The sequence below is a fragment of the Frieseomelitta varia genome, unplaced genomic scaffold, assembly GCF_011392965.1.
Source record: "Frieseomelitta varia isolate USP_RPSP 00005682 unplaced genomic scaffold, Fvar_1.2 scaffold_976, whole genome shotgun sequence".
In the NCBI taxonomy this organism is placed as follows: domain Eukaryota; kingdom Metazoa; phylum Arthropoda; class Insecta; order Hymenoptera; family Apidae; genus Frieseomelitta; species Frieseomelitta varia.
In genome coordinates this window covers 156,654-181,652 of record NW_025110785.1, presented here as the reverse complement: position 1 = coordinate 181,652, position 24,999 = coordinate 156,654, and the positions used below count along the sequence as shown (strand labels likewise).

The following is a 24,999-nucleotide window of genomic DNA, read 5'->3' as shown; positions in this document are numbered from 1 at the left end:
TATTGATTAAGAAAACACTGTTGCTAAAACGTGTTAAGAACTTGCAATTCCTCATGTAGCAATAAAATATGGATAGTATCCGTTTTTATTTAGAATTTAACATGAATCTAAAAATACATTAGGCCTCTGCTCGGAAGGAACATAAAATTTATAGTCACTACCGATTCACGCAACGTCAATAAACATTTGAAAATATTGTCGTTCAACGATTGAAAAAATATGTCTGCGGAAGCTATGTCACTTTGAATTGGTTGAGAAATCGTAAATGAAAGATTTAAACATTTATTTACTCTAATATCCTCTCTCTCTCTCTCTCTCTCTCTCTCTCTCTCTCTCTCTCTCTCTTAATATTGCAAACCATATTAAAAACGTGAAAACAGTTTTATAGGAAAATCAATATGATTGTCAGCTGTTTTAATTACACAGATTCTTTTGTTGTTCTCATTTACGTTCAGAAATGTTGTTTCATTTGAAAAAAGAGACATACACATTTTCGTGAATACTATGATTTGAAAGAGTTCGAACGAGTTTCAAATGACAAATGGAAAAGGAAATTATTTATAGTTTAACAAACGTAATCGTTTCAGTTTTTAAAACGTATCTAAAAAATCTTCCGAAAATAAAATGATATATAAAATAAAATGACATTTCCCTTTTCTAACTTTTGTTTTAATCTTATCACTTATCATTATATACATAGAAATAGTAAAATTTTATAATTTTTATTTCTCTTTAGCATTACTTGTTCCAAAATAAAAATCCGATAGAAAAAAATAACAAAAATGACACGTTTCACGAAAATCTAACTCGACAATTATTTTATAGTGAAAATAAATACCTGCTGTCTCCTTGTTTGATGCCGAAAGATATTCTCGATAAATTTTATCGAAAGTAATCTTCATCCAACGTAGCTAGTTAAGGAACTAGCGGTCGACAAAATTTTTTTACAATTTTACGAGATACGAAAGAAGTAATTTTTTATATTTTTTTACAATACAGCTACTCGCGCATAATTTCAAAAAATTTTAAATAGCAATATGAATGGTATGTGGTCAAAAGTTTCAAAGAATATTAATGCATGTCACGAAATTCCAATTTTCTGCAATCAATGTAATCAATGTGCACAAACATTATATATTATTTGCTTAATTATTCAATGGAGGCGCAAATCTGCAATTTAAATAATTAATCACCTTATTGTATAGTTGAAAATAAATCATTGTGCTCACTTGTCATTAATAATATTGTATGATATTAATTTTGAATAGAAATAGTAGTTATGACAAATATCGTTTAAGTGTCAATCTTATTTCTCTGACATTTTGTAATTAATTGTAATTTGGAGATTAATTTTCGTTTTTTAAAGGATTCTTTATTTTTTCTTTCTTTTCGAAAATATAAATTTTGACGAAATGAATTGAAATATAATGGAAATTTATGGTCGAAACCAATCAAGTTTTGTGATACGAAATATGCGATTTATGGCCAAATATTGTCAGAAAAATGTTTTTGTTAACCGGTGCTATTTGTTCGTGGAACAAAGTAATATTTCTTCAGATTTCAAGTAACATTGAAACTGGGTAGATGTTCCAAATGTTACGATATCGATTTTAATTCCTTTCTATCTCCAGAAATTGAATAAAAACTTTTGTGAAAATTTCTTGGTTTTTTTCGAAATATCAAAAAATAGAAATCAAGTCAATGCTTTCGAAATAGTTGATAAAAATCAGACGAGTAAAATTTAAACTCGGATTTCAGAAGGAGAATTTCCCCCTGGCTTAAACATTATCTACCGAAATGTATTTCATTAGAAATCCAACCCCATACGCGGATTCCAATCATTTTTATGAAAGACATTGTAGGGTAAATTTAGGTTGTATTTCAAGGTGGTCGTACGTGAGAGTAATAGTCGAATAATATCGGCGAGTGATAATTACACGATAGTAAGAGCGAATTGTTGTTTGCATGTACAAGTAGGCAGAAAGGAAAGAAGAGGGTAAGTAACGGCATAACAGAAAAAGATGCAACGACAACAGAGTTGTCGCCATTATTATTGTATGAATCAATATCACGACGGTGTCTTTGATGTGATGGTGGTTGAAGTGTATAACAATGTTTCGAATGTGGATCTTTATAGGTATTCTCATGGCGGACGCTTGCACTAGAAGTACGACACGCAGCCAGACAAACTTGAAAGCGATCTAAATTGCGCAGGCGTTTCTTTACTGCATCTTGGTCCCTGTGTGCTTTGTGATTATCTCTAAGCAGACCTAATAGCACATCCTTTCTTCCTTTTATTTGCTGTTAATGACAATGTCTCATTAATACCTTTGTTAGTCTCTACAACTCATAAAAGAAAAGAAAGAAGTGATATCAACCTTGCCAGGATGCAGGCAGCAAGAAACACAATATTCATAGATAGCGCAGCATCCTTGAGCGTTACACGTTTTACAACTATACCTCTCTCTTTTGGTTATAGTTGGTGTATCTTCATTTTTATTAGAATCTTTGTGTTCTTCCATGCTGCAGCAGCCATTTGACAAAATTTCTTGTCTAGAGCATACAATACCACGCTCATCTACTATTAGAACTTTGCCCTATCAGAATAATAAGTTGTAAAGTCACTTAATTCAACATGTTATTCTCATCTTCGAAACGTAATGTACCTGGATGGAATTACGACAAGAATGAACCACATCATCAGTGTCATTCAAATTCGGCATCACCTCCACGTTCAATGCATTCTCGTTTGCTCCTTGATCAACAATTGCCATCTGCCACAGTGGTGGTTTACCGGATGCTCTCAATTGTTCTGACAATGCATCATCATCGGAGATCAAGTCATCGTTATTGTCATTAATTATCATAGGATCCATGTCATCGAGATCATTATCCAAAGCTAACGTCTTTCGCTAGGAATTAGATAATATTCTGTTCTAAATTTCAAATTAAAATTCATACAGTTGGTCATGCAAATTTTTGGCACGTATACTTATATATTTGGCACACAATTTCTCGATGTTATTTACCTCGTTGCGGAAGAGTGAAAAGGCGCAGTAGGTAAGTGACAAAGCGAAGATGAGGCCAAGTACAAGGCGCCGTCTAATGATTCTGAACAGGCTGCCGCAACTCAGCATTCTTTCAACTTTTTCCAATTTATTCTCGTACCTTTGTTCAACATTAAATCTCCATTTTCCTATGCCAGCGCATGATCACAACTGACGGCAATAAAGTTATTTCATCAAATTATTTTTATTGACATGTTACGAGAGATGAGGAACGTCGATAGCACAAAAAATATCAAAGCATAGACTGATGTGCAAGTTTTTTATGTTTTAGTAGGACATAAAATAATGTGAGAAGTGTGTATACGTGAAAAAAAGAAAAAAAATGAAAGAGAGAGGGAAAGAAAAAAGAAAACGAGACATATCGAGAGATAGAGAGAGGTTATGTTGTTTTTGTTACAATCACATAGCAAACGTTTCATGAAACGCTTACCAATCTTCGAACGCAATTAATTTAATTGTTGTAACATAAACCTTTTTATTGCTCAATTGTACGATCAACAGGATAGACCGATATATTTCGTTCTAAAATTTATCGAGTTCTTGTCACCGAATGTCCAAACAGTGCATTAGCCTGCTCAATATGGTTGAATGGCAATAAGTTCATAGCGTATTGTGTTAGATGTCACTACTTAATCAGTTAACAATATGATATCGATATATGATATTATCGACTTGCTAAATTTCAAATGATTTCACTCACAGACTTTATAAAATAATCCTAATCTCTCATTATTAAAAATTTCGATTAAAGTTTAATTTTTAATAATTTACAATCATAAAATATTTTTATTTATTTTGGCAATTGTAATTGAAAACATTTGCAGTGTTTAAAACAATTGAACCTAGAAACATTTTCAATAGATCTACACAATCTTTATTAATGACATAAATAGAATTGATACACAAAATAAATTTAGAAATGATACATAAAATAAAAAACTAAAATACATAATATAACAAATATAAAATTCGGAAGAAAAAAACTATAATGAAATTTGGAATAATACAGTGGATAATATCGTTAGCAATTTTATGTACTATTCTCACCGTTATTATATATTTCATTGTTCAACTTGGAAAACGTGACCGTGCTATTGAACTGAGGGCCTAAAATCGAAACCTCTTGGTTTGAAATATCTTTTTAATTCATTTTTTCTTGTTTACGTATAATTAGTAATATACAAGATAATTATTTTTTTATCGTAAAGTTATAACCTATAATTAATATAATTCAATAGAAAGAAAAGATTTAATTTAAAAAAACAACTAATTCTTCGTCAATTTTTAAATTGTATTCAATAGTATCATCTATTTTTCAGGCATAATTTCGTAGCTACTATCAAGAGCTAATTAATTAATAATAACTTCCTTTAAGGGAGAGATTAATTTATAAAGATATTATTTCGGTAATATGCTTCAACTATTAAATTCACTATTATATCAATAATCATTTGTAATATTAGCATTATGTAAGAATTCAAATTACATAAGTAATAATATTATCAGTGATAATTAATTTGATACGATGCAAATAGTAAAAAAAATAGTAAAACAATAAGATTTATATTTTTTAAATGAGCTTTACAACTTTGAAATACGTATACAGGATGTAATTTCGAAATTTCAATTATTTATCTTGTTTTATTACCATTTCATTACAAATAAAAATGTTACAATTAATTCATTTAATTTACAAATTTCATAAAAACAATTCTGAAGAATTACATGTATGTGAATATCTTTTTTCATTGACAATGAATGTTTCCAGATACAGATAAAATTTGGGTATAAATCACAAAAACTAATTCTAGATGCTATTGAGTTTTTTACTTAATTATACGCTATATTATTCTTATGATTACATTTCTTAAATTTTTACGCAAACTTCTATTTATATCAACGATTTGATTTCGTTTCAGAATATAAATTTGCTAATATCATGTAAAAACTTTACCATAAGAACCATAAAGAAGATATTATAATAAAATGTACAGTGAGTACAGAGAGTATAATCTTCTTTTTTGATAAAAAATATAAGAACTCGAATATCATACAAATTTTAACAAATTATCAAAACTATCTATCCATCTCTTAAGACTATCTTTCATTATTGTTAAACATGGGGGTGAGAAATATATTATACATTTTTAAATTATGTTATATAATATTTTAAATTAAGTTTAAAACTTGTTAAATAAACATGACTGGTTTGTAACGTTTCATGAATTGTGATCAAGCTAAAGTTCAAGTGGTTGGGCTGCATCCCCACCAAGATAAAAGGACCTCAGGCTCTTTCCAAGCGTCAGTTTCCGTCAAGGTCTCGAAGGAAGTAGATATGTGTTAATTGACAATAGTATATCATAACAAATGACTGTGATATATCGGATGAAACATTATAAGTTAAACATCAAGATAAAACAGAGCAACTCTTAGTTGTGACTTAACTGCGCTGAAGAAAAAAAAAACCTAACGTACTTGATATAAATATTCGTTTCCATGGATACAGAGAAAAATTTTCCTAAGTGTTAAAGTGTGTAAAAGTTGAATTGTAGAAAAAGCCAGACGCGTGTTATGTAAGGTATTATTTTTTAATTAACAAATTAATTAAGTGTAAAATAGGAGATTTAAGAATATTATGTCAGGTATAATTTTTACACGAAATATAAAGCAAGAATATGAAATTTCGAAGAGATTTTTGATAATAACAGAAGAAGTCAAGACTTGCATTAAGGATAGATAAAAGTCAATGGCTGTTGTTAAAATGTGGATGAAGCGAGTAATTCTTACTTGTATGGAAAAATCGTAAAAATTACATTAGTAATCAGCGTATCTGAAGTTGTTACTTCTTTTGTTTAATGTATTTGTTCATTTATTGGTCAAAAGGCTGAAAACAGTATCAAAAAGTTGAAACAGTCGAATGTTATTATTATACAATTTCATTATATCATTATCATGAGTATCATATAAAAATATACGTTACAAGTTGAATTGTTAGTATGTTTTTGTTGGAGTTTCAAAACTTCAAATCAAATGTAACGTTAATTGATCTGCTGATATTTACGAAATATTTATTCTTGAACACACATATATACCTTTTCTAGTTTCTAAACTTTTGTTTATGTTCCGCCACACTTCTTATTAATAATATAATTTTTAGTGTGTAGTAATTTGGATTAAACAAGTAAATTATCACTTATCTTAATTTTTTTTTAAACTAAGATTCACTTTTAGGTTTATCTAATAAAAAAATAATTTCATTAGCAAGTTGTTTAAAAAATTTTCTGCTTATGTAGGATTACTTACATTAGAATAGAAATATATTTTATAAGTTTTTTATTTAATTAATATTTTTAAAATTTAACATTTGTCGTTAAACAATATTTTTTATTCTGTAAAAAAATATCAAACTATTTTATAATAATAATAATAATAGTAATAATAGTTCAAGAAAAATGACTATTGTAATTATTTTCATGGAACTTTATTATGCACGCGTTTCTAACTGAGGACTATTCGCACAACGTTTACCTCTGTTTAGGCTTGTGAATAACATTACGTCAAATTTTTCGGAACTGCTTATCGTTTAGGAGTAGTATATAGTAGTATATGATATTACTACTGATCAAGCATGATAGGATAATCTTGCACCAACGAAACTTGAGAGCGTTAAGAATCATGTGCGGATAAGACATTCTTGTAATTAATACGCACCATAATGGGAATGCCTAAATGCCATTATATAGTTTTGAAAAAGTATAAATCTCCTTTCGTATCTAATAGTTGAGAAGGTACAAGTTCTTTTACTTGTAACATGTGCAACAAGACACTATGATTAATGTAACCCATGTATATTAAATTAATTTTACAATTACGATGAAAACTTCTTTACTGATGCTTTCTGTTTGAAAGAACTATACCCGCACTTGCGATGTGGGATTAAAAAATTTCTTCTGCTTTGGCAAAATCGAAGACAGAAAAGATTTCTGTCACGTGAAATATCTTACCCGACTCTAGGAATTTTTTTTCAGAAAAATGCATCGTTACGAGTGGAAAAATACTAATTTTCCTTTGTTGTATGAAGCCTCTTAAAACCTCTTCAAGCTAAAACCGTCTCTTCAAACATTTCTTATCTAAGGGACAAAAAAGATCGTTATATACTGTTTGAAGAATACCGTTTTTTAGAAACTACGAATTTTCATACCATGCAGATGATAAACTCATGACTTATCCCACCATGAAGTTTTCTATTTTTGAGAGATCATGCTTCAAAGACAAAATGTCACGAAACTCCGCGTTTACTCTTCACTCTCTGCCTGCGAATTTAAATTTCCCTCGAATTTTATACGAATTATCGTCTTTTTATCGAATTTTTAACCATTACTCATGTTGAATTATAAATTATCATTTTAAATGTCTCATCGTCGGTATTGCCCACTGTGAAAAAAGAAACATCAGGCCTTGTTTGTAGTTCCAAAACAATAAGCAATAACAGACGATCATATATCAAACCATCTAACGCTTTAAAAACAATAGTTAGAAACACCTTTTTTTAGTAGGCTTTTTTTCAGCGGACGGGTCACAATCTTAAACTGTGAAAAGGTCAAATGTAAACATAAATATATAAAATGGAAAATAAGAAATTCTGATTCTCTTAGTACAAAAACGTTAAACTATTCGTTACAAACGGTTTAACTGAAGGTATATCAGCGAATTGAAGTACCGTGGATCACCGACGCTAGTAGTTAATTCTTTAGAGGTCACCGTATTTCAATTGTATGTGATCTATACTATATTTACACTTATTCGTTCATTTGCACGTAAGATAGTGAGGATTGTACATTTGAACCCTCGTAACACTAAAAATTATCTATTTGAGTATTCAACAAGAGTCAATGATCAATATTTTAGTCCAAATAAAGAATTTATCTTCGTCTCTTAAATATTTTTTAATGAGCCAGAGTTTACGAAGAATTATCGTCGAATATACTTTCTACAATTAAAAAAAAAACTGCCTAATAAAATCGTAATTAATTAATTCAACTTCTGAGTTTTCGTAACTGAACACGTGATATAGACAAGGAGATAACGTTGGATAATCCAATTCTTGTTGATATCGACTCTGTGCTTATACTGTGAGTCTGGATATTTCTCTTTGTAAGGGCAGAATTCAAGGAGAAAGTCCGCAACTCTAGTCTTATTAGTGCGGCTCTCGTCTCGCGAGTAACTACTGAATAAACTTGATTCCCAAATCAGGTTAGTGCTACATAAAATTCAAAGCTATTGTGATAAGTGTTTTTGGTAGATTTTTCTGTGTTGTTGGTGTTCGGTGCTGATATTCAAATCTAAGAAAATTTTTTAAATCATTCTTTCATCTGTCCCACCTTACAGTTGATAAAACAAAAATCCACTATGGTTTGACCAAACAAAGAACAGTTTTTGGGATAACTTTAGATACAAAAGTATTGAAAGATTAATTCATGAACTAAGATTTTATAAAATTTCGTAAACGTACATTCATAAATTTGATCCATCAAACATTGTCCTGAAAAACCTTGAAACGAACATCTGGTTTTTATTACCTTGAGTGTTAGGAAAACAAACGAAAGTACCTGAGGTGCCATAAATTAAGTTCTCCTCTATACTGCGTCATAAATTAGATCCTAGTCACTAGGACTTTCTACAATTTGAGTTTAGGTTGGGACACATATGCAGAACATCTTTTCCTTCGTGCAATTGTCAACGTAGTCGAACTTTCAAAGAATATCGTTCACGTGTTTTAGCTTTCTTAAATCAATATAACAAATTAGAGGACTGCCATAAGGTTATAAAAAGATTCTGCATATTGTCAATTATTTTTTTATTTTTTTAATAAAGATTAACAGTTATAATGGATATTTTAATTGAAAAATTTTTATTAAGTCACTCGCTGAAAAAATCCGTGTATCAAGTTTTTGTTACGCATAACAAGTAAAATCAGGCATATATATTCATTCTGGTTTTCATAGATTACAGTGTCCATGTCATATGCATGATAAACAGAATTGACATTGATTTTACGTGTTCTAGCATACTAATCGCATTGCATTTTTCAATGATCAACGAAAACCAGGATAAATAATAAAAGAATATCCTTTGCTTTATAACTGTATTTAGTTTTCATTCGTTGGCTTTAAATTTTATTACCAAAAAATTGTTGAATTAATGGAAAAACTCCATTAATTCAATTGCAAGTAATTGTAAGTTCCAGCTTGCTATATTATACGTTCCAATTTTGTTCGAACTATACGTTTGACTATCTTACTTTTCCTCGTAATATATAATACTTCATTATATTCGTGTTATCTACTGTGATAGAGATTTGGCCAAAGTTCACGATATATTTATACAGGAAAGCATGAAAGAAGGCTATTGGTGTAAAGTTGATAAAATTCTCATTCGATTAAGTTCATCGTAAGTGACGCAGTGTCCCTGTATAAATAGAGGAAGAGAGCTCAGAAGATTCAGTCTAGGTTATGCCTTCAAATGAGTATGTTAAATTTCATAGCAAAAGTGAGGAATTGTTGTCACGTTGCCATCGAATTTTGCCTTACAATAGTTCTATCGATACCTTTTCTACAAATAAAAAGCGCATATGTGTGCTAATATCTCAAAGGACTTAAAGCAAAGAGAGATTACTTTAAAAAGTGTTACATAGCTGATGTTCTAGCTTCATGAAGAACTGAAACATAAATCACCAGTTCAATAGATTCTTAATATCAAAATTATTGACAATTTACAAAAAGAAAAAAGAATGATTTTACAATTTTATGCGCGCAATAAAATGCAATAAAAGACATATCAGTGTGAATCTGATAAATTTACAAGTGAAACGAAGAACTAAAGGGAGATTATTGTTTGCAGAAAGAAAAGATCCTGATTTAATTTGACCCTGTCATGAACGAAATAATATCTCGCTACAACTACATACATGTCGGTTGTGCAATACCACCGACGAGTGCAACATCTCCATTCATAACACCGTTATTATAATTTCGTTAGTGTATCCTTTATTAGGATCAATGGAAAATATGCAAAAATATTGTGGCATCAGTACTACGCAAAATGTCCCCTCCGTTGAGAGACAAAACACTACTACGATGCGAGATAGAGCGAAATTGTGAAGTGAGATCGTCAGTGGAATTGTAGTGTTACGAAGCGAGACATCTCGCTGATGGCATTGCAGTATATAAATCATTGCATGATGTCCTAATGAAAAGGTCACGTCTCTGACTCAAATCATTTACCTCCTAATGACATCGTTTATCAAATTATGTGATGTCTTCACGATCAGATATGTGCTTCGAAGTTCAAGAATACATGTGTTTAAAAAGATGCGTTTTTCATTCTTACAGAACATTCGAATGTAAACTGTGATTTACATTTCGATTATACAGTTGCCGATCAAAATTTCATTTAGATAAAATCAATTGCCGTCGTTTATCGAATGTTACATGTAGTCTTTCCACGACTACATGTTCCAAACAAAACAAAACAAAAGAAAAATTGCTATACCACGTAAAATCAAATATGGTGTCCACAAAATCAGTTCGATATTTCTTTTAAATTAACTTTCCATTGACTTTTCGTCCGAAACAATGTAAACACATTCTATTTCATCTGTTGTCGTTTCTATCCTGCTAGAAACATTTAATATACAAGGAAGCAACAGAGAACGTGTATCGCTGCGACGATGTTGGAAAGTACGCAAACGGGATCCGTTGAGGCGGTGAACTTCGACAACCTCGTGTTGAAACAGTGGCTTCGCTACATCGGACCAATTCACCGTTGCGAAGTGCTGAAAAAGGTGCGAATCATATTCATGATCGATCGTCTTTCGGCATACTAAACAAAAATTTTACACGCTGTTCGAAAATTTCATTATATCATACGTACATATATCTAGGAGTTTACCTACAATGTCATTCGACTTAAACAAACGAACGAACGTAAACATCCGCATTGAACAGAAATGCTCGTCTTTTATTTCTCTTCGATTTTTTACATGTTTGGAAATAGAATTGCGCTGATAATGTTACGGGGATATAACCACAAAACACGATGGCTATTGTTTCAGCTGAAAGCGGACTTGCAAAATCTGGGATTATCGCAAAGACAAGTTCATCGAGGTTTGATACAATTAGCGACAAAACCGTGTGTGGTCCTCATGCGGCAGATATCTTACAGAAAACATAGGTAAGTTTGTAATCATTGAATTTAGGAGAAGTCTACGTTTCCCGATATCCAGTTCTGTATTATGAAATAAATTATATTCTATATACGTATGATTAAAAAAGAGAAAAATCTCAAGTGCCGCCATTTATTTATATGATTTTAATTGGCCCAAAAAACAACGCACGCGTAACATTGTATTAAAATGCAATTATTGTTAATGTTTGCTCGAAGTATTTTTCTATAATATAAATATGTAAATATTATCATTGCACTGCAACCCAATTACTACGGTTCACTTAACTGAATTTTCAAAACCGTTCATTTCTGTGAAAAATGATCATCATTTTTATTTCTATTGACCTAAAATACAAATTTAGGAAAAAGATTTTTCAGCCCGGAGACTATAAGAATATATCCGATATTTGTGATATTAGCTGATCGTAAATATGCAAATTATATCTTTGTTTTCTTTCTTTAAATTATTTACTTCATGACAAAATACAAACACGATTATTAACACTCACATTTTTTTTTATTAAACAATGTCTTACCTGATTCACCAAAACGTTTAATGATATTAGCTGAAATGAAAAAAGACAAATACTTTTCGAAATTTAATCGATGAACTGATCATTTGCTCTCGGTATAATGATATTTTTTATTAAACATTAAAATAAACTTTTTCTTCATTCAAAATATCAATCGTTTAATGCAAAAGTGGTGTAAGTAAAAAAAAGTTAATTTCTGAATAATGAGGTATAAAAATATAAAAGTTCTATAAAATTGTAATAATGTCAAAGAACGTTACATCTTTTTTATGTGAATCATTGTGAAGTTGTATTTTTTATACAATTGAAGTCGTACAATTTTTACATAAAATAGTACAAAGTTTAAAATTTCGAAATATAGTGGTACATGACTTACACCACTTTTATATTTCGTATCACAAATCAAGATCTTACTTCCGGTAAAAGAAATGTGCACGGCAATCATATTTTCTAATTTTACGAACATACACAATGTTATCATATTTTTAGAAAACATTTTCTCATGCTGTTAAGTAGAAACGAATTTTTAAATATCTCTTTTCTGATATTTTAGACTAAAGGGTCTGTTAGAAGATGAAGAGGAAAGGAAGATCCTTCATAATTCCAGAACAAACGCCTCAAATTTGCGATTGGGAAGTGAAAATGTACATAAAATAAACACGACAGAAAGATACGGCAAAAGAGGGAACGAATATATTAGAGAAACTGATGGAATTGTAGCATATAAAGAAGATGCATCGATAAGCAACAATCGAAACAAACGTTGTAAATTAGACGATCGAGTAGCAACAATGCATTCCTTTGACGAAGCTTTGGAACAGTTAGATAAAATTGTTCCTTCAAAAATGAACATACATGAAAAATTATCCAATAGATCTTCCAGTGTCCCGATGAATGGCATTGTTAAATCACAATATAACAACATAGTTTTAAATAAAACATATGACAAAGATGAAAATCATATTGAAAATAAAGATAAACACAGAAGAACACAGAAAACTTCTAATACTCAAAAAATTTCTGATTTAATATTTGACAAGGTACGTCCAAACAAAGTACAAATAAATGAAAATAAAAGAAATCACACAAAATTAAATCAATATTCTTGTTCTAACAAAATAAATGATTATATAACATCAAATGTTTATAAAAAGATAGATACTAAGTACAGAAAATTGGATGTTGATAAAAAATTGCATAACACGAAAAGTGTAGATATCAACGTGAATTCTATACCAAATAAAAATAAATACTTTAAATATGAAAACAGTATATCGAATTGTACCCTCAGTACTGGGAAAGTAGTAAAAATCAAAGAAAAGATGCAGGAAAAAAAATTGTACAAATCAATAACTTCAGATTTTATTAGAAAGAAAAATACTTATGCACACACTAACGAGAATAAAGAAATAATTAGGAAAAAGATAATAAAAAAGTTTCGAACATATTTCGGTGATTGTTTAAGTGTCAGCGAAGATGAAGAAGAACAAAATATTTTACGGAAAAGATTTAAAATAAGAAAAAAAAAGGATTCTGTTAATTCTTGCGATTCTGGAGTATATGTTACTGAAAAAAGTACAACTATGACTGATACAAAAGTTCTAGACGATATTCAGGAAACTATAACACCTGACTCAATAACGCAAAAATTTAATGAAAATACATCTCAGGAAACTATTCATATAATTCATGAATTAAATGAAGTTATCACTAATACAAACATTGAAACTAACCAAGTTAAAAATGCAATAAATTCTAAAGAAATTGAAAATAATAAATTACAAAATAGCACAGATGAAAATAAAATATACAGTATTGAAACAAGGAAAGACGAATTATCTCAAGATATGTTGATTAATATTTCTGAGAAGGACAATCTTCAACCAGGTAAAGATATAGTAAATGTTAAAGATATACTTCAAGTAACAGAACAATCAGAAGATAAAATCTCAGAAAATAAATTATCTCAAGATATGTTGAGTAATATTTCTGAGAAGGACAATCTTGAACAAGGTAAAGGTATAGTAAATGTTAAAGATATACTTCAAGTAACAGAACAATCAGAAGATAAAGTCTCAGAAAATGAATTATCTCAAGATATGTTGATTAATATTTCTGAGGACAATCTTGAACAAGATAAAGATATAGTAAATGTTACAGACACATTTCAAATAACAGAAAAATCAAAAGATAAAGTCTCAAAAAATGAATTATCTCAAGATATGTTCATTAATATCTCTGAAAAGGACAATCTTGAACAAAGTAAAAATGTAATAAATGTCGCAGATATATCTCAGGTAACAGAGCAATCAGAAGATAGAGTCTCTATAGCAGAAATGAAAACAAAAATAAAGATAAATAATGTATCTTCTGATATTTCAGAAATTTGTATCTTAAACCATAATGCTATAAGTGAAAATTTTTCAGAATTTGAAACATGTGATTTAAATATAAAAGATTTTAATGAACTTCTTCATATGAATTTTGAAGAAAATTGTCAGATCACATCAAATGGAAATGTCCTTAGTATTCAAGAAACTGTTGAAAAAATTATAGACAAAAATGGTAATGAAAATTTAAATTTGAAAGAATTATTAAACGTACAAGAAAATTGTAATCAAACTATCACAGAAAAATTATTAAACTGCATCGAAAAAAATAACAATATAGATTTAAACAAAATACAATCATCTTTTAATACAAATAAAAATGATAATATTTCTACAAATAACACATATAATGTGCTAAATAATGAAAGTAAATTAGCAATGGAAAAACCTAAATTGAATATTTCAGATAGGAAAGATACTCAATTTAATGAAGTATTTAGAGGTAAATTAAGAGTCTTATCTAGTGCAGAACTAGGATCCAGATGGTGTCCTACACCCGTAAATAGTGTTCCATCTACTGTTCCTCAATCTTTAGTATCTCAAACAGTATCTAATACGACATCTCTAATTACTGCATCTGCATTTACAACAGTTTCTGAGAATATGAAAAAAAGTAATACAGATTTAAAATTTTTAGAATCTGTGTATGTTAGTTGTGTGAAGATAAGTAATTTGATTAAAAATATACGGCTATCTTCAGTTACTAATTTAAATTATAATACATTATTATTTATAGAATTCGAAAATTTAAGAAAAATATTGAATACTGAAAATTATGTTGATCTAATAGAAGGAGTTGTAGCTGTACTTAACAAGGAAATGTCAATAACTCCATTATTATCTGTAGAAGAATTATTTCGTTACACATCATTAGTCGAGTCTTATTATGCTTTTTCTTTAAATAAACATAAAATTAATGTAAATGAATATCAAACCATAACACCGACCAGCACTGTAGTTGTTTCAACTGAAATAGTACCAAATCAAGACAAGCATTGTAATGCACAGAATATATGGGCTTCTTCTGTGCAATCTAGGTTACAATATTTACTTTCTACTCAAAAAAATCAATTATGTACAAACATTACTACAAAACCAACTCATCAAAATATTAATGAGAAAATAGTTTCATCTTCACAAAATAATGTTTCTCAAAGCAATGTAGCAGTGAATCCTATTATTTTTACTAATAATAACAATAACAACAATAATGACAAGATGGAGCAATATAACTACAAGATGCAAACATATAGAAATTATTGTCAACAAAAAATTTCAAATGTTCATATTGATAAGCAGAAACCAATAACAAACATGCATGTTAGACAAAACTTTCCTGTGCAATATTCATTTAATGAAATTAATCAACTAGAAAGTGGACAGATTTCTGCACGAGTCAGAAATACACCATCTGTGAACCAACAATATATTCAACCAACTTGTTTTGTACCAACAAATACATTTCACAATGTAAATGTACAAAATTATTCCATACAAAATAGGGATGTAACATGTGTAACTATGCAAAATCTAACTATACCTACCATGACTCAGCCTATAATTCAAAATACAGTATATCAACAACCAGTTTTACAACCTGTACCAAACTGTAATATATCACAACCTGTACCATCAAGCTGTCATATACCACAACCTGTACTATCAAACTGTCACATACCACAACCTGTACTATCAAACTGTCACATACCACAATCTATACAACAAACTATAGTGACAATGAATGTACCACATTCTGTATTAAAAAATACACAACCCCAACAACAAAGGGCAAAAGAAAGATTATCACAAAATTATATGCCTGAACAATCACAGAACATTTACCTACATAAATTCAAACAATTAAAGAAGAAAGAAAATTTGCAAGTTTCATTAAACTCAACAATGAGATTCAATGCATTGAAATATATTTCTGATATCCAAAAACATACACTACTTAAACAACTAAACTTCTATTTTAGTTGCACCACACATTTAAAACAAGTGTATACATCAAAACAATGGCAACAAATTCATTCAGAAAAATTTCTATTATTTCATTTGCAGACTGCTTTAAAACGTGCGATACAAAAGAATGTTCTTTTGTCAGATAATCTGAAACAATATTCAGATAAATCTGAAACAAATATACTGGCAAACATTAACACTAATGTTCCAAAAATGATACAAATTATAGCAAAGGAAAATCAAAAAACTTGGTATCAAGTTGAAGCATCTAAAACTAATCAAGAACAGAATAAAACAGTAAATATTAAACAAAATTGCCCAAATGATCAAGAAAATTTAAATGTTAAAACGCAAAACCAATATGAAAAAGAACATAAGACAAATAATAATTCACAAAAGCTTTCATATTTGGAACAAAAGTTAAATATGTTAGATAAGAAAAAGATACAAAACAATACATTACTTAAGGATATTTTGTTACAGACAGATAATTCCCTGATTAAATTAAATGCACAGAATTATCAAACGTCAGATAGCATTGATGTATGTCGCAAGATAGAAACAGAAAAGGAACAAAATATTTCTAAAGATATATACAATTCAAACATCAAAGAACAGAATTTGTTGCACAAAAATGAATTGAAAAAAATAATTGAAAATATTCCACAAACAGTTAATGAAAAGTTATTGCTAGTATCAGATATGAAACTATCTAATAAAGACACTCTACAGCAGTTAAATCCACATTTAATTACTGTAGAAATTTCTTCTGCAAATGATCAAGTAACTGTTATTGATACTGTTGGTGGAGAAACTAAATCAAAGAATGAGGAACCTAAAGAATGTCAAGAACATCAACAAGAGAAACTTCATATTAACAGTACATTATCATCCTTAGAAAATACTAGTTGTGATATATCAAGACCATCTTCATCTAAATCTCCAAAGAATGACATTAAATACCTTAATAATGATGAACAGTTACAGAATACTTTAGTAGAGAAACCTATTATATCTCATATTGAAGATGTTAGAAGCATATCAATGGAAGCATTTTTAAAAATGGATGGATCTAATAATGGTCTTTCAAATACTACAGAAGGAAATATTGAAGAGGAAGAAATGAAAGTATGCTTATTTTGTGGTAAACCAAGTACTGTAGCATGTTCAATTTGTTTAGAAGCTAAATATTGTTCTAAACTATGTTTTGAACTACATTGGAAAGATCATTATAAAGATTGTTTACTTGCAAAAAGAAATGTATGTTCATAACTAAAGTTTACTATTATTTGCTTTATTATTTTATTCATTTTCGCCAATTAAAAGTACTTCAATTATGACTCTGTTATGTTAAACAGTATTTATCATTGATTATTAATATATTTTTATATTATAGTATACAAATATTTATATTTATATTTTTTGTTAAATAATATTATTATTACTTTAGCAAGAAAAGTATGAAAAAAAATGTATTGTATTTAAATGTAAAAAAATAAATTTACCAAATACCTGAATTTTTACTACATAGTTGAAAATATAAAACATTGACTAAAATATTCTATTTATTTATTTTATTGCGTCTCGAGCAATATAAATTAAACATTAATGCAAACTACATACATATGTATATATATATATATGTATTTATAGATTTTATTCAACAGGCTCTTCATAGCCAACATCAGGTATATAATTTCTTTTAGGATTATGAAGAAGTGAATGTTTACCATCTGCCCATGGAAAACCCTGTATAAAAAATAATTATATTACATTATATTATACTATGTTATATATATATTGATTTCTTTTTCTTATTTTAAATCTTACCTTAGTCATTACTTTCATATATGGATAGTGAACAAATTCTGGAGGTTTTTCATGATGTCCTTCTTGCTCTTTAAGATAACTATTAACCATTGAAATTATCCATAACGGAACACACACAAAATAGGTGACATACTTAAATGATTTAATAGTACCTAAAATCATATGAAACCTCAAGATATAATTATGTAACATGTACTTCTAATCTTTAATAGAATCATTTTCATATGACTGCTAATTTCATGTGAAAGATATAGATAAATTATCGTTCGAAATTTGCACTAAAATAAGCTTTGAAACGAAACAAAAAATTTCGAAAATATATAAAAATTGGAAATATACAGAATTCTTCGTTTCTGCGTTAGTTAATTTTCTACGTTAAAAACTATTAAAATGTTCCACAATTTACCTTCTGCAGCAGGATGTACTTGTTGGTCCACTGTTTTTACATATTCTGATACATTTCGCGTAAAAGTATGTTTAAATTGTCTTACTTTCAACAACTTCGACATCTTTCTATCAATACAGCTATGGCCATAGAACTGATACTGATATTGATTTTATTCACCCATGTTTATATAACTAGACATACATTGTATTCTCGATTACGTCAACCTTTTACAGATGTCGCTCGTGTCTTTAAGATTATCTTTTCAAACTACAATACTCAATTTCCGGAATAAAAAACATTTGGTGAGAAATCTGGACGATGACTGTAATATGTCTATATAATAATTGACGAAAATTGGAGAAAATTAAAAGAAGTATCAGCAGTACGTATTAACAGATTTATTACTTTTTATTATACATTCTTGAAATAAATATATATTATAAATATACATACATATATTACATATTGTACATATTACATCGAAATTCAAAATTAAAAGAAATTAGGGCTTATACGAATAGTTTGTAAATGTCAGTTAACAAGGATATTGTATAATTTATGTTGTTAATTATATAAGTTAATTATAAGATGTATTAAAAATCGGTTTATTAAATTATTATATTTCGCTGAATAATAATTACGGGTTCTATGTAATTATACTTCTATTTGGACTGTGTACTTTGTATTGTACACGATAAAATTCAGAAATTAATACGATATAGAGAAATTGTAGCATTTGTCTACGCAAGTCTATCACATCAATCCGATATAATAGTAAAACTTGTGGGAATTGTTCACGTCTAATTAATTCATGTCTAAAAATATGTATGACATTTATTGTGTATACTCCTATGTTCACAAATAATTTTAATTTAAATTTTGGAGATAGTTTATAAGAAATTAAAGACTATTCGAACGAGTGTTTCAATCTATTGAACTAAATTTATAAACTTTTATACGTACATTTCATAGGTTAAACAAAACATCCAAGAAAAGATAAAGATCTAATTTGGACAATATAATCGCCAAAATTCTCAAATTGATCTCTTTAATTTGCTTTTTTTTTGCAAATGAAAATTTTATCACTTTAGGAACCCTAACATACTAGCGCCACGAAGCGGTTAAACGCTGGAACTAAAATTTATTCCTGTCCTCGTACATTATTACATTATTTGTTTATGCACAAGTGCTCGCCTATTGGATTTTTTTTGTGTCAAGCAAATGTTCATTTGCAAAAAATGCTAATAAAGATTAATTTATGAATTTTAACAGTTGCAGCTTCGTTTTAAGAGAATAAGCTTTCTTTTCATGTTTCAATTGACCTAGAAAGTGCACGAACAAAAATTTAATAGATCGAAACATTTTGTTGGTTAAATAAAGAGAACAATATTTTGAGACTGAGATGCAATGCGACAGACAAAGATCGCATTAATGTGCGATAAGGACGAATATAAATATATATCGCTATCTAAGCACTTTTCAATTTCGACTGAAATTAAAAAATGTAAAATGGAAAAATCTAATAGATGGTAGCATCTGTCTTATTCATAACACCGATGAGGTTTATGAATAGACCTATCACCTTACGGGGTTTCGTAGCCGGGGATCTGAAATACCGACATAGTAATAAATCACTGGTTTTTTAGCGCATTCTACATTTAAAGAACGATGAATTGAACGGGGAATTAGTAAAACATCAAGTAAAACGATCGATGTTGGTGCAAAGAATATGATTTTTTAAACCCATTACCACAGACGAGGCATGAATAGACCTTGCATATGTAATTTTTCGGCCCACGATGGGGGGGGGGGGTCTCAGTACCCTTTTACCATTTTCGAGTCACATCCTGTCGTATCGATTCAGACAAGTTTTGCACTGCAGTGATGAAAATTAAAATTAAAAAATATGGACAGTATTGCCATATCAATCATGGAATTATCATTCTAATCAATTAATGTATCATAAAAATAACAAATATTATTGTTGCTAGAATTTTATAGATAATAAATAATTTAAAATTTTTTGAAGTATTAAAAAGACCAAGAGAATGTTTAAAATTGGTTCTACATAATCTATGTATTATCTAATTTTCAGTCACGTGATACTTCTGCCATATTTTAATTTCTAATAATTTGAATCGTGCATCGGTCCTGAACAGAATGATAACTTTTTTTCGTTCTAATTTATTGTCACGGTACGTTTTAATATATTCAAATACTATTATATAATATTACGAACAAATATATTAAAATTATATTTTAGGAAATTTAGATAAATAAATATAAATTTCCTTGATATAAGTGATTGAAATTTGCACAATCCTATAAAATTTCTTCCAAAATGATTAATATATATTTTAATAATTCAGTATAATTAATTAATAAATAAGCTATTAATATTTAGACCTGTTTTATTAAATTATTATCTTAATAATAATTTGTTTGTGGAAATTATTAATTTTTTATATGTGAAATACATGCATATATGTACGTATATGTATTACGCGCATATACATACATCTATAATCATTTTTATAACGTTTTTATAATAAAATTCTATTCTATTTTTAATTATAAAATTAATTATACTGATATGATTAAATATCAAATTTATTTTATTCTGAAAGATAAATATGCATATGATGCGTTTTATAAGTCATTTAACAGAAATAAATGAACGTGACTGAAATGATTATTTATTATGCTTATTCAATGAATAAAGCGAAATGTTGAATAAAAATTAATGTTTTTCAGCTCGAATGGGTAATTCTACCTCAAAAAATAATTATCACAATAATCAAAAGTATACTAGTCAGGTATATATTATTTAAAAGTATAAATAAAATATAGGTTATAAATTATAACCTACATAGTTTAAATAGTGTTGCTAAACGTTTTTAACAACATTTGTTTACACATAATTGTATTTTGAGCGATAATGATTAATAAGTATTATCATATCTTTTTAATAGTACAGCCTTAGTGATATAATTGGTGGAAGTTGCATCGGATCAACACAATCTTCGCAGAAAGAAACTAAATCATGGTCCCGTGCTTCTTGCAGAAGGTAATTTTAATATTTTATAATCTCTACATTGGTAGTCTCTATGTAACAAGTGTTTGATTTTGTAGCTGGAGCGAAGGTATATTATATGATCCACTGGGTACTTCAAAAACATTATGGCCTGTATCACGTTCTCAGGCTATGTTTCTTCCAGAATTTCAAATAAGACAAGTATCTTTGCAAAATTCTTATACATTTTTGAGTGTAATAGCCAAAGGAGCTTATGGAAAAGTATATAAAATTCAAAAACAAGATACTGGACAACTATTTGCTTTAAAAGTAATCAGTAAAGCTAAAGTGGTCACAGAAAATGGTATAATGCAAGCTAAACAGGAAGTATGTATATTTTAAAAATTGTATATATGTTTAGATGGCACGTTTACTTTTGTTTTGTTTAGTAATTGGATTCGTATATGTATTCAACATTAGGTATCCATACAAAAATTAGTTGGTCATCATCCATTTATACTGGATTGTTGTCACAGGTGGCAAGGAAGAAAAACATTGTATATATGTAAGCTTGCTGTTATTATTAATCGTTGTTAAATATAGTTTTTAATGTTCATTAATTTCAGTAACTGACTATATTGGTGGAGGAGAGTTATTTTCATTAATTGAGCAATGTGGTTTTCTGCCTGAAAATATAGTTAGAATATATGTAGCAGAAGTTGCTTTAGCTATTGGTAAATATACATAATTTTGAATTAATAATTGAATATGATACAGAATTTAGAATTTATATTTTTGGTTATCTTGGTTGAAGATTTTTTGCACAATGCTGGTGTTGTACACAGAGATATAAAAGCAACAAATGTTTTATTGGATGAGGAAGGTCATGCTGTAATTATTGACTTTGGTCTTGCAAAATGGTTAAATCATGCAGAAAGAACAAATACGCTTTGTGGAACACCAGAATATATGGGTAAGTATTAAAATCTATATGACTATAAAAATTATATTAATTATAATTGTTTTTTATTTGATTTATTTTGTTATAGCGCCAGAAATATTCAACAGAAAGTATTATGGACAGGAGGTAGATTGGTGGTCCTTGGGAGTACTAGCCTGTTTTATGCTTACGAATCAGGTATGAATGACACACAGACATATATATATGTATATATATATTTTTTTCTATTAAAAAAAGTTTAAATATTGCATGGAACATATTATTAACTTATTGGAATTATAATTATTTGAATAAAAGGAGTAAAAGATAAAATATGAAGGATAGTGCAAAAAATGTTTTTTTAAACATAATTTAATTTATTTATTAAAATTAAAAGAATAGTTATTAATACATCATATATATTTTATTGTTTAAAAATATTAGTATCTGTCCTTTATAACTACTTTAGAAAACGGTCCAATCAGTTGACTCCGTGGCGCAACGGTAGCGCGTCTGACTCCAGATCAGAAGGTTGCGTGTTCAAATCACGTCGGGGTCAAAAATTAATTTTTACAATTTTTTTTAATGTTTTATACGCAGAATATGAAATAAATTTTATCAATTCATGTTTAATTGAATAAAAATAATATTTATTGTTAACTTCACTATTTTATGCAGTGTATTACAAAAAATTAATTGGTATACATTCTTTACTTCATATTCTAACATAAAATGTTTTTATGTGAAAAAATAGAATTTAAAATAGAGTTTAAAAATAGAATTTTATATTTTATGTAAAAGAATATTCTATTTTTATTTTTGTTTAAGTTTAAAACTGGTTCAGAAGACAAAGTATAAGCATCGTTCAGTGTTTACACTCTCTTTTTCTTTCATCCAAACGTTTAATAGTAATAAGTGATTAATCTTGCTAATGATAATAGGCATAAAAAAATAGATTATTATTTAGAATGAAAAAAAAAAAATAAAAAGAAAATCGCCCCCGGGTGGGCTCGAACCACCAACCTTTCGGTTAACAGCCGAACGCGCTAGCCGATTGCGCCACGGAGGCAATTGATTGAACAGATCTTTTTAACTCTTTTCTCGTTGTTTTCCATTTCACGAATTTTGTTATATATCTAATTTTGTTATATATCTTTATTTTGTAAATCTTATTAGTTTAAATACTTTTTCTACTTTAATGATATATTATGTAAAATTATTTTTAATTTATCACATATTGTAGGATGTATTCCATGTAACAAGTTTTATCGCGGTTCATAAAAAAATGCCATTCAATATTTCTCAAATATTATCATATATTTATACTTATCGTAAAACATTAATACATTTTATTTTTATTTTTATTTGTTTCTTTAATTTGGATACTGTGCTATATATTTAAAATGATTTATTTAGAAATAATTGATGAATGAGGTGATGAAAATTCATTTACATTCTCTAATATTTTATTTCTCATATTTTTACACATCAAATGCATTTCTGCGTCTCTACATTTCCAATAAACGCATAAAAATTCGCTATTGCTACATCCAAAATGTTACACGTCTCTCATTGTACTAGGGAACACCTAGATCTAAAGAAACGTTCCAAGTGGAGATACAATTATTTTCTCGTGAACCGTGTCTCGTATACTTTTCGTCGGTCGTTCTTGCGTAAAAGTATGCAACAGAGACGAATTGAAGAAAGCCAACGAGCGTATCTCTCTGGATCGTTGCAAAATCCCTTGTGCCTTGACATTTTCGCCGGGTCCACTCACCTGGCGTATCCTCACTGTTTACAAAGCGTATGTTCTCGGCCGTGTTAACTTTTCATACGGCCTTTTGATGAATCGACGTATCGTGTCATGGAGAAATGTCGTCGTGACTCGATCACGATATTCATTCGCCAACCATGAGATTCACGTGAATCTTCGATTCTTGTGCAAGTGTATTCTCGATAGACACAGTGACTCACAATTTTTTCAACAACTTGGAGAGATAATAAGCAGACACCTTTGGGTTATTTTAGCAAACTAACCAAAAAGCAATTAAAAAGCAGATACTGTTTCAAACATGCTGTAAATTCAACTAATATTCGTGTTAATAAGCTTTTATTTCGGGCTACTTTCTTTTTGCACCAAATAATTTTTAATTAAAATGTATATAACGCAAGGAATTTATAATGAAATAAGATAATATATAGGATAATCTATAGGATAATATATTACCTTCTTCTTGCTGTAGTACATAAATTACACATGTTTTAGAGGACCATGTTTTATCAATGATTTGATTTAACATTTCCTAATTGTTTTCTTATTTGATTTGAGATTTCAAATTAATTTGGATATGATTTTATTTGAATTTGGAAAGTACTAGCGATTTACTCTTAGCTAGTGTGAATGGAAGTTTATTTTTCAGAATAATACGTCGATTTCAGTAGGCGTCTTTGTATACGAGCGTGATTACTTGAGTCATCGAGTATGTTGCAACAGCAACTCGGTGGATAACTTCTCGGTTTCAAGTCAGGATGTCGGGCAATTGAAATATTTATATGAACGATATCACAACGCGTAATTATCCTTCTAAACACATCTATGATCGCGTGCTCGAAAGTGGAAGTTTCTGGAGTCGTGAATTTTTAAAC

At 28.8% G+C, this 24,999-nt stretch overlaps 4 protein-coding genes and 2 non-coding genes across 9 annotated transcripts in view; 3 read left to right on the top strand and 3 right to left on the bottom strand.

The window, feature by feature from the left end:
* Positions 1 to 1,787: 1,787 nt before the first annotated feature.
* LOC122538239 (SREBP regulating gene protein) lies at positions 1,788 to 3,677 on the bottom strand. 2 transcript variants are annotated; one of them, XM_043672144.1, is made up of 5 exons: positions 3,540 to 3,677; positions 3,030 to 3,218; positions 2,667 to 2,936; positions 2,379 to 2,597; positions 1,788 to 2,301 (listed from the first exon to the last, which is right to left on the bottom strand). In XM_043672144.1, the coding sequence occupies exons 3-5, from the start codon at positions 2,874 to 2,876 to the stop codon at positions 1,882 to 1,884; spliced, it is 849 nt and encodes a 282-aa protein (XP_043528079.1). In that variant the 5' UTR covers positions 2,877 to 2,936; positions 3,030 to 3,218; positions 3,540 to 3,677; the 3' UTR covers positions 1,788 to 1,881. The 2 variants fall into 2 exon arrangements, with proteins under 2 accessions (XP_043528079.1, XP_043528078.1); XM_043672143.1 differs by having other exon boundaries at positions 1,791 to 2,301; positions 2,667 to 2,912; positions 3,499 to 3,670.
* Positions 3,678 to 9,299: 5,622 nt separating this feature from the next.
* LOC122538209 (protein PF14_0175-like) lies at positions 9,300 to 17,577 on the top strand. The gene is made up of 4 exons (XM_043672087.1): positions 9,300 to 10,911; positions 11,182 to 11,300; positions 12,381 to 14,392; positions 14,546 to 17,577. Exons 1-4 carry the CDS (start codon positions 10,798 to 10,800, stop codon positions 17,452 to 17,454), a joined length of 5,154 nt encoding a protein of 1,717 aa, XP_043528022.1. The 5' UTR covers positions 9,300 to 10,797; the 3' UTR covers positions 17,455 to 17,577.
* A 158-nt stretch (positions 17,578 to 17,735) lies between these two features.
* LOC122538258 (cytochrome c oxidase subunit 6A1, mitochondrial-like) lies at positions 17,736 to 18,612 on the bottom strand. The gene is made up of 3 exons (XM_043672189.1): positions 18,419 to 18,612; positions 18,013 to 18,164; positions 17,736 to 17,931 (listed from the first exon to the last, which is right to left on the bottom strand). The coding sequence occupies exons 1-3, from the start codon at positions 18,519 to 18,521 to the stop codon at positions 17,839 to 17,841; spliced, it is 348 nt and encodes a 115-aa protein (XP_043528124.1). The 5' UTR covers positions 18,522 to 18,612; the 3' UTR covers positions 17,736 to 17,838.
* A 1,072-nt stretch (positions 18,613 to 19,684) lies between these two features.
* Positions 19,685 to 24,999, top strand: part of LOC122538252 (serine/threonine-protein kinase S6KL) — a 66,445-nt gene continuing 61,130 nt past the window's right edge. The window contains exons 1-8 of one of the 3 annotated variants that reach the window (XM_043672182.1): positions 19,685 to 20,114; positions 21,155 to 21,216; positions 21,373 to 21,467; positions 21,533 to 21,800; positions 21,894 to 21,978; positions 22,040 to 22,147; positions 22,228 to 22,386; positions 22,463 to 22,551. In XM_043672182.1, the coding sequence (XP_043528117.1) occupies positions 21,160 to 21,216; positions 21,373 to 21,467; positions 21,533 to 21,800; positions 21,894 to 21,978; positions 22,040 to 22,147; positions 22,228 to 22,386; positions 22,463 to 22,551 (861 nt within the window). In that variant the 5' untranslated portion in view covers positions 19,685 to 20,114; positions 21,155 to 21,159. Of the gene's footprint in view, positions 20,115 to 20,508; positions 20,596 to 21,059; positions 21,217 to 21,372; positions 21,468 to 21,532; positions 21,801 to 21,893; positions 21,979 to 22,039; positions 22,148 to 22,227; positions 22,387 to 22,462; positions 22,552 to 24,999 lie in introns of those variants that run through there. The other 2 variants (XM_043672181.1, XM_043672179.1) reach the window with 2 other exon arrangements.
* Positions 22,841 to 22,912, top strand: Trnaw-cca. Its single transcript has one exon. It is a non-coding gene; the product is annotated as a tRNA-Trp (tRNA).
* Trnan-guu lies at positions 23,349 to 23,422 on the bottom strand. Its single transcript has one exon. It is a non-coding gene; the product is annotated as a tRNA-Asn (tRNA).

Bases quoted from the DNA above. Each gene is read 5' to 3' on its own strand.
- LOC122538239 (XM_043672143.1), bottom strand. From the start codon at position 3,137: ATGCTGAGTTGCGGCAGCCTGTTCAGAATCATTAGACGGCGCCTTGTA. The intron at 2,913-3,029 runs GTAAATAACATC...TCTAATTCCTAG, and splicing joins TTTCACTCTTCCGCAACGAG to CGAAAGACGTTAGCTTTGGA. The intron at 2,598-2,666 runs GTACATTACGTT...TTATTCTGATAG, and splicing joins CTTGTCGTAATTCCATCCAG to GGCAAAGTTCTAATAGTAGA.
- LOC122538209 (XM_043672087.1), top strand. From the start codon at position 10,798: ATGTTGGAAAGTACGCAAACGGGATCCGTTGAGGCGGTGAACTTCGAC. The intron at 10,912-11,181 runs GTGCGAATCATA...CTATTGTTTCAG, and splicing joins GTTGCGAAGTGCTGAAAAAG to CTGAAAGCGGACTTGCAAAA. The intron at 14,393-14,545 runs GTAATGAAAATT...AAAATGATAATA, and splicing joins AAAAATTATAGACAAAAATG to TTTCTACAAATAACACATAT.
- LOC122538258 (XM_043672189.1), bottom strand. From the start codon at position 18,521: ATGTCGAAGTTGTTGAAAGTAAGACAATTTAAACATACTTTTACGCGA. The intron at 18,165-18,418 runs GTAAATTGTGGA...ATATGATTTTAG, and splicing joins AGTACATCCTGCTGCAGAAG to GTACTATTAAATCATTTAAG. The intron at 17,932-18,012 runs GTAAGATTTAAA...TTTTTTATACAG, and splicing joins ATATGAAAGTAATGACTAAG to GGTTTTCCATGGGCAGATGG.